The 14,005-nt window shown below is 36.8% G+C and overlaps 1 protein-coding gene across 1 annotated transcript in view; it reads left to right on the forward strand.

The window, feature by feature from the left end:
• The window catches only part of PKN2 (protein kinase N2), a 30,546-nt gene that overhangs the window by 3,414 nt on the left and 13,127 nt on the right, over window positions 1–14,005 (forward strand). The window contains exons 2-5 of the mRNA XM_014939360.1: window positions 4,710–4,861; window positions 9,383–9,500; window positions 11,065–11,210; window positions 11,316–11,529. Of these exons, the coding sequence (XP_014794846.1) occupies window positions 4,710–4,861; window positions 9,383–9,500; window positions 11,065–11,210; window positions 11,316–11,529 (630 nt within the window). The remainder of the gene's footprint in view (window positions 1–4,709; window positions 4,862–9,382; window positions 9,501–11,064; window positions 11,211–11,315; window positions 11,530–14,005) is intronic.

A 14,005-nucleotide genomic window follows, 5' to 3' on the forward strand; every position in this document is an offset into this window, starting at 1 on the left:
ATCTACTGTAGAAAAATGTGTTTTAATAACATTCCGTTTGAAGCAAGTTAAGATGTTTTGATGGTAGCATGCCTAGAGCTGGAGGCTTTCCGTGTCCTAATGCCATAGGAAATTATTTTCACAACTATTTGAAGAATCGGTATTAAACCTTAACCAAAAAGTGCAGTTTGCCAAAAAGCTATATTGCTGAATGTGAGGGCAGATGTGGCAGCAGATATATGATTCAGAAACAACTTCTAGCATAACATATGTTTACTTTACACTTTGGGGTTGCTGGTGAATCTAGATTTGCTTTTGAAGTGGGACTTTGTCCCTAGGTTTGGCCTTATCACGCAGCGTATTACTCATGTTAGGGCGTGGAGTTCTAAAATTTATAGGCCAGCACTTAAAAGTGAAGCAGAACGCAGCAATGCAAAAAGGATAGGACAAGCCTAGTGACCATTACTGCTGAAAATCTCAGAGATTTGTTTTGGTGTGTAACATGGGGATGGTTACTTCAGTTATAGAGGTGAATAAATTTTTGTATCTTGAAAACGTACTTCTACAAAGTAGCACAGATTACAGTGATGTTCTTTTTACAAGTCTAAAAAGTAGCGGTATTGATTGGAGTTCTTAATCTGACTCAGTGAGGTGTAGGATTGAAATACCTTACCTACAGCAAGTTATTGATTTGATTAGGCATATAGTTGATATGTAGGATATATATATAAATTGGGAAGTTAATCTCTTCCGTAGAGCTGAATTATAGATGGATAGGAAAGTGAAATTATAGAACTTCTGAAGGAATTGAGGAGACTGGATAAAACACTGAGAACATAAAATCAAAAAGGCAAGTTCATGCCTCCTCCTCCGTTCTCCTCTGATTTATAAGCTATCTGCTTTACATCAAATTTGGCTGTAGGGGTCACAAATAAAATAAATTATTTTGTTTGAGAATATGATTAGCTGAGAGGGGAGTGAGAGAGACTGTTTTGGGGATTTCTCTGTCCCCACAAATGACTAGGTTAATCTGTCAGGCACCAAAGTGTCTATTGCAGACCAATTACTGGAAACTAACAGAGGTAGAAGAGGTAGAAACCAAATTGGTTGAGATAGGTAGACTCTGCTCTCTAAAAAGTCACTACGAGGCTTATATCCACAGGAATTTCATGATAACTTTTGGTGACCTTAATGTAGGATAACATTATTGAAGCAGTTTGAAACAATCTCTTGTCACTTGTTTGGTAGCACGCTGCAGTACCAGCTGGGAACCCACATTCAGAAAGTTACGTGGGATCCTAGATTTCACACTGAGTTTATTGAGGAAATAGCATACCTAGCATCTGGGGAAGAGTCCCCAGAGGAATGCACAGCAGCCTCAGTAGAGTAGAGTTTTGTCACTACTCTAATAAATATAATTTCAATGAGAACGCTGGTAAAAGGCAATTTGGAAGGAAGAAGTTTTGCTGGTGAGCACTGAAAAGATTTTTAGAAGAGCAAAGATCACAGTTAAGATAAACATTTCAGACTAAAAACTGCCATTGTCCTGATGCAGTCCAAGCATTAAAAAAAAAAAAATGGTTAAACCATCACTATTAACTTATGTTAAGTCTTACAAGTTTGATTTCTTGATATCCTGAAAACAGGATATGCAGGTGCTGGGGAAGCAGTACTGCAGCCTTTCCAGCAACCTGGATGTGTGCTAACAAGCTGCACAAAACTCATGAGCGTTAAGCAAAAACATTCATAGTTGTTCAGCAAAAATAACATGCCGGTTACTTGAAATGAAGTCAAGTTCAGCTGAAATACATCTGTTACTTCTCTTGATATTCACTGTCAAGAAGAAGATGCCTAGGGGCACTAATCCATATCCAAGCTTGCTGTCCTATGCAAAGTTGGGCTGAAATGCATCCAAAATGGCAAATCTTGTACTGTCCTTATTGACCAACAGACATGGCAGACTGGAGAATCTGTTATTTTCCCCAGTCCCTACTCACCTATTTCAGTCAAGTATCAATTTGGTACGAGTACTTACTCTTGTTTAACTTTAAGCATATACATAAATCCCATTGATTGCAATTATCTAGATGAACATATTTGTATTATGAAGAGGACTAAATGTCTCCAGATGAGATTTGAACCCCTCTGTATAGTGCTTTATACAAACAGATCAGAGATAACTAGCCGTACCGAAGTGATTGCAACCTCAGTAGACATTACAAAGAGGGAGGGAAACTGCTCATGCAGATGTAGCTCGTAGTGCTGCTGAGAAGATCGTCAACGCTTTCCATGATAGGACCAGTTGGTCCAGCTGACTTAAAACTTAAATCTGAATTCTTCTATACGGGGCTGCCCGAGGCTGCTTACTGAATTGTAATGGGGTTGGGGGGAAGAAGGAGTCACTTGGAAGCTATTTCTGAAAAGCTGTTGGTGAACTTTGTGTTTTTTTTCTTTAAAAAAAATATCTTTGTTAAGAAAGCATAGTGTTCCATGTTTGGGAATTTAGTGAGCAGCTAGTATGCTTGAAAGCAAAATATTATTTCTTCCTAGCAATTAGTCCATACTGCAGAAAAATTTCATTTGCTGCTGGTTGCTAACAAAGGATATAGGTAGAGGGAGTTTGGGTCCAGAAGTGCAGACCAGCTCTTGAGATGACCCAAGCAAGTGATTTGGTTACGCCTTCACAGTGCAGACACGCAAAGCGAGATAATAACAGCTGCCGGGGCAGCCTGAACCCTGGTATCTCTAATTAGTCCTTGACTTGCAACTTGAGTGTTGTTTTAATGCAAAGGAAGAACTGCTTGCGTGCGTCTTTCAAAGCTGTGAAAACAGGCTTCAGGAGCCCCACAGTCTTCCCAGGGATCATCAGAGGGCTGGGATCTTTAAGTGGTGGAGGACTGCATCGTAACTCTAAAGTTGGTAAATATTCATTTGTACGATTAATCTACTTTGCAGGAAGACTTGACACTGTGCCTTTCGAATTTCATGTTTGTTCTAATTTTGAATAGATTGTTAGGTGAGGATTAGTTGAATGTGAAGACATAAATGAGAGGAAAGCATGTTGTTAATCTTTGTTTTATTAGTAACAGATTTAAGGTAAAGCTGTTCAAGTGCAATGTTTTGCAGAGAAAGCAAGCCAAAGCACTGAGGAGAGGATGAATGACAAAACAGATGAGGAATCGCACAGACATTTTAAAAATTATTTTTATTTTAAACATCTGGTATTTTCTGTACTGCCTCTAAGTAGTGAGGACACAGTAAGAGTCTTAAAGTGGCTTGAAGTGAAGAGTAAATTAGCAGCAGAGGAAATTAAAACTTCTTAAATGAAAGCTGTATGTAGCCTGAGCAAAGATTACCATTTAGAAGGAAATTACACAGCAAACTTGAAAGTAAAATGTATTAAATCTCCAAAATTAGTTATCACAAGGTTCTACAGAAGAAATATGACAGATAAGACACCTATGACACTTCATAATTAATAATTTGTAAGTTACTAGTGCAATTCCTGTGTTTTCTAGTAGAGGATTTCAGGAACTTGATCCATCATCCTAGTTTTAATTCAAGGAAAATTAAGTTGGGGGAAAAAGATTGTACTGCTGGTATCGACTACATATTATCTGCCAGGAAACCAGCTGATGTCATTTGCCCATAAAGAAGGTATTATTCCAGTTGTTAGGGTAAAAGAAATCACAACAAAAAAGATTATTACTACAGCAGACATAATTTATCCTCTTTCACACAAACTTTGAAAGAGAAGCCATTGGGACTGTTGGGGAAGCTAAAAGGACAGTCGTGTTGGAAATAGTTAAAGTACTAGGAAATAGTCCAGTGGCCACTTATTTTCAGTTCACTGACAGTTCATGTTGCAGAAGCTGAAATATGGACCAGTGATTAATAGACTTTTCTGCAAGAGGATAGAAAAGTTAGGTGGTTTGACTATATAATTTGATTGATAAAACTAACTTGTGTTCCATTAACTTAATCCATCAAGATGGAGATCAAAACACAGTAATATTGTGAAACGAAAAAACTTTATCCTTCCCACAGATCACAGTTGTTCAGTAATTTGCCTGCCTATATATCCAATTATCCCAGGATTCTGTTATGATTCCAGAGCAAAAATCATTCAGCTTTATGACTAAGGAAAAGGCTCATTTTTTTGTATTCTTAATTTTGACATAAGCTTTGTCTGCAGCGTTCACACTAGAATCGATGAGGACCTACTTAATATCTGTATTTAGACCGTGCTCATTAATATTCAATATTATTGTCCGAGCTTGATCATTTTTAAAACACTTAGATTTAAAATCAGGAGTATAAGAAAGATTAATGGAAAACCGCACTTTTAATTGACTCAAGAAGTTCTAGAAGAAATAATAAATCTGCTTTGAAACGAAAATAGACCTAGCTGCAAACCTGCCTATTTTACCCCTCCCGGAAGTGATTCATGTGAATTAGGACGTGTGTAGGAGGCACTAGGCTTTCGTGAGGCTTTTCATGTTAAGGCGCATTTGCAGTGCTGTTGCAAAGAAGCTCTGGACAGGAGGGTCAGTCTTAAGAATTCTTAAGTATGATGCTCCAGCTTTGTTTAATCTATAACTGAATAGAATAGAGTTTAGAGTGTTTGGGGAGGAGGGGTTTGGTTTTTTGTTTTTGTGGGGTTGTTTTTTTCTTTGTTTTTTTTTTTTTTTTTTCCCCTGCACACATTACAGCTTACCTTTAATTCACAGACTGTCCTAGGACTCCTGATACTCCAAATAGCGATCCTCGTTTTTCTACTAACAACAGATTGATGGCCTTAAAGAAGCAACTGGATATAGAACTGAAGGTAAAACAGGGAGCAGAAAATATGATACAGATGTACTCAAATGGCTCTTCAAAGGTAAGGCTTTGGAATACTTAAAGAACATGAAATGATTGTGGATTTTCATATTGCTGTGGAGTGAATGTACAATGTATAAACAGTATGCAATTTTAGTGTTTTTAGTTTGGGGTATATTTTTGTTAAGTAGTTAGGTCAAATCTGCTACAAATTACCACACCATTTTTTGTTGTGGTTTAATACCCACTCGAGTGATTGTTTTATCAATTTATCCACATGCTGTTCAACCTAAATAACAAATCCGGCTTACTAAATTTAGTACATCTAGTAATCTTTGATCATGTGTGATTCAGCGAGCAGCAAAGCTTGCTATGACACTGACTCGTGTCTGATGCTGTTCCTAGCTCTGCTAGAAAAAATCAAAAATCCATTAGTTTAAAGTTGTAACGTGCACGATAATTACGCAGAAGGCAGCATTGCCAAGTATGCTTCTGATATGGTCATCTAGTTGTAGTTGGCAGTAAAAAGATTTGTACCAAACATTTATTTTAATAACGTGTACAGTAATCTGATAAGAATTATAATCTGCATTAGTATACATGCAGATAAAACACACATACTTTTTTTTACAGAAGTGTGGTATTCTAGAGGTAGCATCTGATAGAATCAAACTGAAATTTTCTAGATCTGAATTTTGAACATGTTTGCTTGCACTTGCTCTCTTGATAGCACCAGAAGTTCTCTGGGGCGGGGGGGAGTTGTTAGCTAACACCTACATGGGTTTGATTTACTTCCTAGTCTTAGCTATGTAATAAAACTCATCATACACTAAGAATCTCTTAACTTAACAGAAAGACAAGACAAACTTTTTAAGCGAAAAAGGATTCCCCTCCCCCTCCTCTCCCCCCCCATATTATATGAATATAAGGTGGTCTTAGTTCTAAATGAGAAAAAGCCGAGGGGGGAAATTTTCTTACCTGCCCCTTCACCCCTCATTAGTTAGTTACTATTTGTTCTTTCCATTTACTTTTACTAAATTGTTAAGGAGCTGAATTTCCGAATTGAGGGGAAAGACAAGCATAGATCTAACAAATAGTATGCAGGAACTTGGTTAGAGTTTTCTGTCTCTAGACACAGAATAAACGGAAAAGTTTTAAGATCTTAACTTACCGCCCCAACAGCTAACTAGGTCAGTAAACTTGCTAAGAAGAAGTGTTTGACTTGAAGAGTAGACATCTGTGAATTGCGTTGCTACCCCTGATAACTGATACCAACCAAAAAGTGTTGGAAAGGAACTTTGTGCTTCTTGGTGAATTTCTGCCTGGGACTGGTGGTGACGCAGATGGCTTTGTGTCTGCCTCTTGTTTGACTTTCTAATACCTCAAGGAAATTATAGCAAATGTGGCTCACTCCCAGAAAAATGAGTTTAGACTAGATGGACCATAGGTGCCATCAAACTCATTCTGACCCAGCAGCACTTCTGTAGAAACAGCTGGTACCAGATTTATCTGAAAGTGATCTGTAACCTACTAGCCTGGGGCGGAAGGAAAAAATATCTGGAGCGTACCGTATGACTAAGGGCCTGGGAATGCTGTCCATGCTCCTAGAAAACCTGGAGTCTACATCCTCTGGGGCCATGTACTTAATGTCAGGTACACTTAAAAATAATAATCAGCTGACCCAAATGAATCAAAAGAGAGACGTGAATTACATTCCTAATAAACCCTCAGCAAGTAATCTTAAAGCAGCCTGAAAAAACTTCAATGAACACTCAGGCTATAGTATTAGACATTGTTAGCAGGCTTTGATCAGACTAGGTAGAAAGGATGAATTCTGGCTTGCTTTATGATTGAGGCATGTAATTAAAATGGATGGTTGAATCTTGCATTTGCAATTGGTAAATGCTTAAATCAGCCTCCCAGACTGGGTGTATATAGTAACTGGGCTGGGGAGAGCAAGCTGGAAAACACAGAAGCATTGCCAGCTGCTTCAACAGACCAGATGGAAATGGTGGGTATTCATTCTCTCATGTTCATAATACTCAGAAGTGTGTTAATTTGGCAGGTTTAAACTGTAGGTTTGAGCATTGTGATTAAGTTTTAAGAAGCAGAGCTTAAAACAACTCGCGTGTCTGGATGAGGTGAGCAAAAGGGGCAGAAAATTCCCAGTTTGAATTCAACCCCAGTAATCCAGTAGTTCTTTAAAAAGTAGTTGCAAGACCCTCTTTAAAACATTAAACTCTTTTGTGACCTTTATTCAAGTGTACTATATGATCTAATTTTGAATTTGATGTATTATTTTCAGACCTATCTTTAATGGAGGGAGGTTCTCATTTGTTTATGAAAAATGAAAAAGCAGTCTGTTAATAGTAATAAACCCATCATCTCATGAGAAGGTTTTCTCTTTGTACTTTCTCTGCTTGCTTCAGTAACATTCAGCTCAACCTATTCAGACTTAAGTGTTTGTAAGATATTGATCATCTCTCCTTGGACTTGTGTGGATTCTCCGAGATCCCATGACAGCTTTGTGGATCAGTTTTGCAGACACTGGCGGTTCTTCTGTACTCAGGAGATGCCTTGAGATATTTTGTATTCAGTCTCCAACGCTAAAAGAGCTGCTGAGTATAACACATCCATTTTGATTCTAAAGATGGGATTTTCTGTCTCTTGAAAACATAAGGATATCTCTATAATCCTGAATTACTGCCATTTTACACATTGAAGGGCTGATGTTGCCCCTGAGCAAGCAAATCCCTTGCAGTAAGAGGATATGAGGAACAATCAAGAGCAGCAAGATCAAAAAGCAGATAAACGGGAAGATACAGACACAGAAACACTTAGAGCATATTTATACATTGGAGTGATGCATGGATAAGGTTTAATACAGGATTCCAGAGTTGCTTGTAATCTGCTACTTAGAATCTATATTCTGCTGTAGAGAGTGGTTATTTCAAAAGTTAACATTTGTATTTGAGAAGGCATTCATTTAGGAAATTCAGTGTACTCATTAAATAATTGGATAGCTAAAGTGGAATCTTAAAATACGAAAACTAGTATCTTCTGATTAATACTAGAACTTAAAACCAAGAGTTCTGAGACCATGGTATGCAGAGTGGGCACAATTTCTCCCCGTGCAACCAAAGCCTTTTCATGTGTGCATCTTGGTGTATGTACCCTGTAGAACATAGGGTGGCATTAAATTATCTGTGTCATACATTAGGTGTAAGGTCATAGCGGAGCTCTAGGAAGGTAAATTTCTCTCTTCTCAGCATATTGATTTTTCTCACAATATTCTTCATGGTGCCAGTACTTCTAGCTCTGGGTATCTGTGCTACACTGCAGTTCTTTGTCTTGGTTGTGGTAAGAGGGAGAATTGAATTTCTTTAACTTCTTAAATAATTGATAACTTCATTATAAAATTAAAAATATAAGTATAAACCATGTCCATGGGAAAGTAAGTTATTAATGAGGTTATAGAGTGGCTACAAAATGAGTTAACCAAAATACCCTTTGGGCTATAACAAGTGTGATACTCGTCTGTGCTGACTACTATTAATTACTGTGATGGATTGGCACTGCACAGACAGGACAAATAGACGGCCTTAAATTTTCTCATACTCCTTTTTGTTGTTGTTGTTCTTACCGCAAGTTGAATCACTTTTAAGTTATCTGGTAATTCCCAGAACATTTAGAGAGAGCCATGCAGCAGCTGTAGAAGCACGTGCACAGTTCCACATCTGAGAACCATTTGATAATCCATTGTAAGTCAGATCTCCAGTAGCTGGAGCACAAAATATGGTATACCTGAGAATCATGGGGGTGGATGGCTGTTCTTCTAACAATGAAATGGTATTCATCAGTTAATTTTAATGTTCATCTTCAGAAATGCTTTCTTGTAAACTGTTCTTGTGTTACTGCTTTTGAAAACAGAAATTGATTATCTGAGTTCATTTAGGTGAAAAGTACTGTGCTTTTAAGTTGCTGATGAAATAACTAATGAAGTAATCCTCGTATATTATTTATTTATTTATTAATGAAAAAAAAAAAAATTCTTCAGCTTTGATTTGTTCAGAAAAACATAATGCTGATTTATTTATAATGTCCTAAGTAGGATAACTTCATATTTCTAATTTCAAGATTGAAAGTCAGCCCAAGTAAATTGGTACAATGATTTTTACATGGATTTAGTCTAGCAAATTTGTCTATTAGAAGAGTTCTCATCATACAGTAAATTTGAGTTGTTCTACATAGGATGGAGGTATTTTGCTCTTAATATCTTGTCCTTTCTTTAGTATCAGCTTACAAAGTGTTAATCTACACATGTGATGTTTCTAGATCACGCCGCCTTTATTCAGCTTTAAACAGATACAGTTTCCATGAGCGTGGCTTGTACTCTTTAATCAACAAGAATATGTCTCTGTCCTAACTTAATTTCCACTAATAGCCTAATGTGGTTAGTTGAATTGGACTGCTATACCAAAGGAACTACATATAGCTCCTAAAGCACGTGGGTTTTGAAGCTTTCAGTGTGTTTTGTTCTACGAAGAGTTTACAATTTGAACTTTTTTGTTTGTTTTAATAGGATCGAAAACTTCTTGCCACAGCTCAGCAGATGCTCCAGGACAGCAAGACAAAAATAGAAGTTATAAGGATGCAGATTCTTCAGGCAGTCCAGACCAATGAACTGGCTTTTGATAATGGTGATGGAATAGAAAGGAAATATGAATCACTAATGTCAGAATGCATATAGATATGTACCCATATGCACACAGACTTATCAATTTCTAGTAGGAATGTTAGACAACACTTGCATGAATTGAAAATAATCAGAGTCTAAGCATAGCATTGTGTGTGTTAGGACACCAAATACATCTGACTTGAGGCAAAATACCTTAAGCTTAATGAAAAGAAATACAGTCTCTCTTCATAATCCTTTTTATACCTTATGCAGTCCATTTTTGCTTCGTGGTTGTCATTTTCACTTCATGCATGCTCTCTTTTGCCTTGACTGACAATAACTAGTAATTTTGTTTAAAGCATATAATCTTTTCACCATTCTTAAAAAAAAAATATTTAATCTGATGCACGTACAAAGCCTGCTTGTCATAGTTAAATACTAATGTTATTACTAATGGGAGCACAGATGGAGGCAAATTTTTGCTATCTGTATGGGTATTTAGACTAGATTGAGTAGGAAACAACTATTTTAAAAACAAAATCAGTGTTTTTGAAATGACCTGACTTGAAACACTCATGCCGCATTTCAGAAGTAGTTTTAAACTTGCATTTCTTTGGAGACGTTTTAATTAAAAAAACCAAACAAACAAACCTCGAGCTGTAATGGCATGAGTGTACTGTAAAATTGTGGGCATATTGGTACATCTCTAAGTCTTGACCTTTATCCATATGCATTTCTGAGCATTGAAGTTGTGTAGTTGTGCTTGTAAGAAGGCCCTGGATATATCATCAATAATGAAAAACTTGGGGTGGGATGGTGGGGGGTGTTTTGGTTTTGAGGGGGTGGTTTTGTTTGTTTTTAGACTTATGATACTTCCAGCTTTTTTTTGTCTTAACACCCGATCTTAGCACATGGATCACGTATGGCATTTGTTCAAAAGAAAAAGGAATTCAATGCTTCCAAATGCATTTTTGTTTTCCTATTGCTCTTGGAGCCTTAAACAGAGAGGACTATATCCAGGAAACTTTCTGTTTAGGAAATGTAAACACTGTAAGAAGTAGACATTTGAATAGTTAACCCAAACCGTGTGGGGAAAGCACTGTGTGGGATCTCTTGCCAGCACAGAATGTAAAAGGCAGATTCCCTGGGATTTTGTGTGAAGCGGGAGAATTATCAGAAACAGATCAGGGATCTGCTTAGCTAGAGGGTCGTTCGCTGCATTTCTGATCCACACTGAGGATTTCTCTTTGTCTTAAAACCTCGTTCTTGCCAGCTGAATGATCTTGGGAAAATTTGGCTTTTGTCCCTTAACTCCCCCTGAAGACGTTCTTTTTCTTGCATCCTCTAGCAATTACAGCTCTTCAAGGAGTAGGACCTGGTTATTGGATTGATCAAGTATTTCTTCTTTCAAATGCAGATGCTTAAAATGTCATTGTTGCTTTTATGACAAACTTCAAGCTTCTCTTTTTTTTTTTTTTCTCCCCCTCTTCTTTTTTCTCTGTTTATATGGGAGAGGTGTTAGTATTAAAGAAATTAAAAATGGGCATGGTCTTCAATGAAGATTGGTTTTTTTTATCTCTTTGCAGCAAAACCCGTGATAAGCCCTCTTGAACTCCGAATGGAAGAATTACGGCATCATTTTAGGATAGAGTATGCTGTAGCAGAAGGTGCAAAAAATGTGATGAAATTACTTGGATCTGGGAAAGTTACCGACAGAAAGGCACTTTCAGAAGTAATATATACCTTTACAATTTCTGATACTTTATTTTAAATGTTCTTTCAAGGAAAAAAGAATTTAAATACTTCCTTCTTTTTCTTTTTTTTTAATTGTAAAAAGGCACAAGCAAGATTTAATGAATCAAGCCAGAAGTTGGACCTCTTGAAGTATTCACTGGAACAGAGATTGAATGAACTTCCTAAAAACCATCCCAAAAGCAGTATTATTATAGAGGAACTTTCATTGGTCTCTTCACCCACATTAAGTCCTCGTCAAAGTGTAATATCTACACAAAACCAATATAGTACACTGTCCAAACCAGCAGCTTTAACAGGTAGGATTTATTGAGCATTTTTTTTATTACCTTATTAAATGGTTTAAAACAAGTCTCTAATGCCAGTTTTATTTCTTTCTGGACATGTTTCATAAATGCTTTTGTCTAGGAGAACAATGATAATTTCCAAGTGTCTATGCACCAAAAAATGCAAATAAGTTTCTTGGATTTATTTGTTTACCTTTTTTTATAATCCTGTTGAAAAAGTGAAGTTCTGGCCTTAAGATAGGTCACTGTGGAATGATACTACCTATCACCTTTCATCTTCAGATTATCAAGCACCTGAAAAGGTGGGTAAGTATCATTATCCCCATTTTACAGATGGGGAAACTGAGGTGCAGGAGGGTTAAGTGACTTGACCTGGTCATACAACAAGTCAGTGGCAGAGCTGGAGATAGGGACTGTGAGAAAAACAGGGTGCCTATTTTACCCACTGGACCATACTGGCTTCCTCAAAGGTGAGATTAATGCTACAAAAATGTGTGGTATATTTCTAAACCAAAGAGGGAGATCCTAACAAACATACATGGAACTATTGAAGCCTCTGGTTTTTGGTGTGAATTGTTTTCCTTGCAATTAAACATGGAGATTTTTTTTTTATTTTTTTTTTTATTATTTTATAGACTTAGCAAACTGTGAGGGAACATTTAGATATAAATGTAAGACTTAGGAGCTTCTCATAGTTTGGGTTGACCTGGAATTGTTGTCCTTCGTTGGAAGTTAACTGTTTAAAGAGCTTTAGCAAAGCTTTTAAACATGTGCCTTCCAATGTTCTTAAAGAAAATAAAATACTTTTGACTACTTGAGGTATGTTGCTTTACTGAATTGATTTAATAAGAATTACTAGCACAGATAGGTTTGGTTTTTTGGTTTGATTCCTAGAAGATTTTACATATAACTGTTAAACTCACTCTGTTATAGTTGGTTTATTACAAAAACTTCCTGTAATTCAAATATTACTCTAGTTATAGATGTATAACTGAAACCAGAATTTTGTTTTGAAGTACTGCGGGGTTGTATTTTAAAACAAAAAGAGGAACTCTTCTGCTGAGCTGCCAGAATAATAAAAAGGAGTGAGTCTACTTGTCTTCCATTTTGGTTCAATAAGACAAGTAGCAAAGGGTAAAAAGCCTCAGGACCTCAGCCAAGAGCCCTTGTGAAGCTGCAGAGTGGTGAGGGGGCCTTTTTTTTTCATCATATGGAATCTCAAATGCTCAGCAGCCATGGGCAGGAAGTATCATTCCTTGGTTTTAAAACAGCTTTTTTTTTATTATTCTTTTCCTGTAATACATAATCATGGGTCAGATACATTATAGGGACAACTAATTCCTCTTTAAATGTGTTTTACTGGTAGATATGAACAGTTTTTAATAGGAATTATCAAAACAGAGCTACATGCTTGTGAAGTTCTCAATAGTTTCACTTTCGTATTAGCGACACAAAGAGCTGTTGTATTGAACTGGGTTTAAGTGAACGGTGTCTTTGTGTTTTGCTTCTGACACTTTGTGAAAAATAGATCAGTGCTACTGTCACACTTCTTGAAGTGCCTCAACAGAACTTTCTAATCTGCATCCAGTCCCTATACAAGATCATAGCCTTTCTGCTTATTAATTTTTTTATTATTATTTCTTTTTTTTTTCCTAAACAGAGTTTGAAAGTGAAGTATTCTTTTACCTTTTAACCTGTTTTGGGAGCCAAGAGCATCCCTTCATCTTCATAGCCCAATGCTTAGCTGTCACTTAGAGCTGTTAATTCCCTACAGGATGGGATTTCTTCTTAGACCGGTTTCTCGGTGTCTGTTCCGTGGGCTGTAATGTTGCCAGACCATTTTTAGGTCAAGTCTGACTGTTACAAAAGAGTACTTCTGTTTCACAGTTAAGTACATTTGCTGTCAAAAGAACATTGCATTCAGGAGCTGCGTTTCTAGCTGATGATACGATTATGAACTAGCTAACTTTACCACTTCTAATAGTTAATTTTATTAGTGTTAGTGGTGTCACAGTTTTACAGATGCTATCTTGTACAGGATGAGGTAAGCCTACCGTTCTGGTAACCAGCTGTGGTATTCAGATGTTTCTGTGCTGCTGGAGGAAACTCTTAAATTAGAACAGCAGCCTCTGTACCTCATTTGGTCAAAGATGTGGAAGACTTTAAAGAGTAGCTTCTTGTCTCAGCTTCTATAAATGCAAATTCAGTCAAGTTGGAACAATTCAATGATTTTAACTAACTCAAATTTGACTTCAGCATACAGCCAGCCATTGTGTCTTTCTGACTGTATCTTAAACAAATTTGTACTCTCAGTAGTCAACGTCTTCATTTTAATTAGCAAAGCAATTGATCCAATATTAATTGGTTATATAAAACTCATTAAAAAATTTTTATTGCCCCATCAGCAAGATCCATCACTTTCATAAGACACTTAAGATTGTCGTCTTAAAAAATGACATTGCTTGCATCTTGAACCCAAGTCAGTTAG

Source organism: Calidris pugnax, unplaced genomic scaffold, assembly GCF_001431845.1.
Source record: "Calidris pugnax isolate Ruff unplaced genomic scaffold, ASM143184v1 scaffold18, whole genome shotgun sequence".
NCBI lineage: Eukaryota > Metazoa > Chordata > Aves > Charadriiformes > Scolopacidae > Calidris > Calidris pugnax.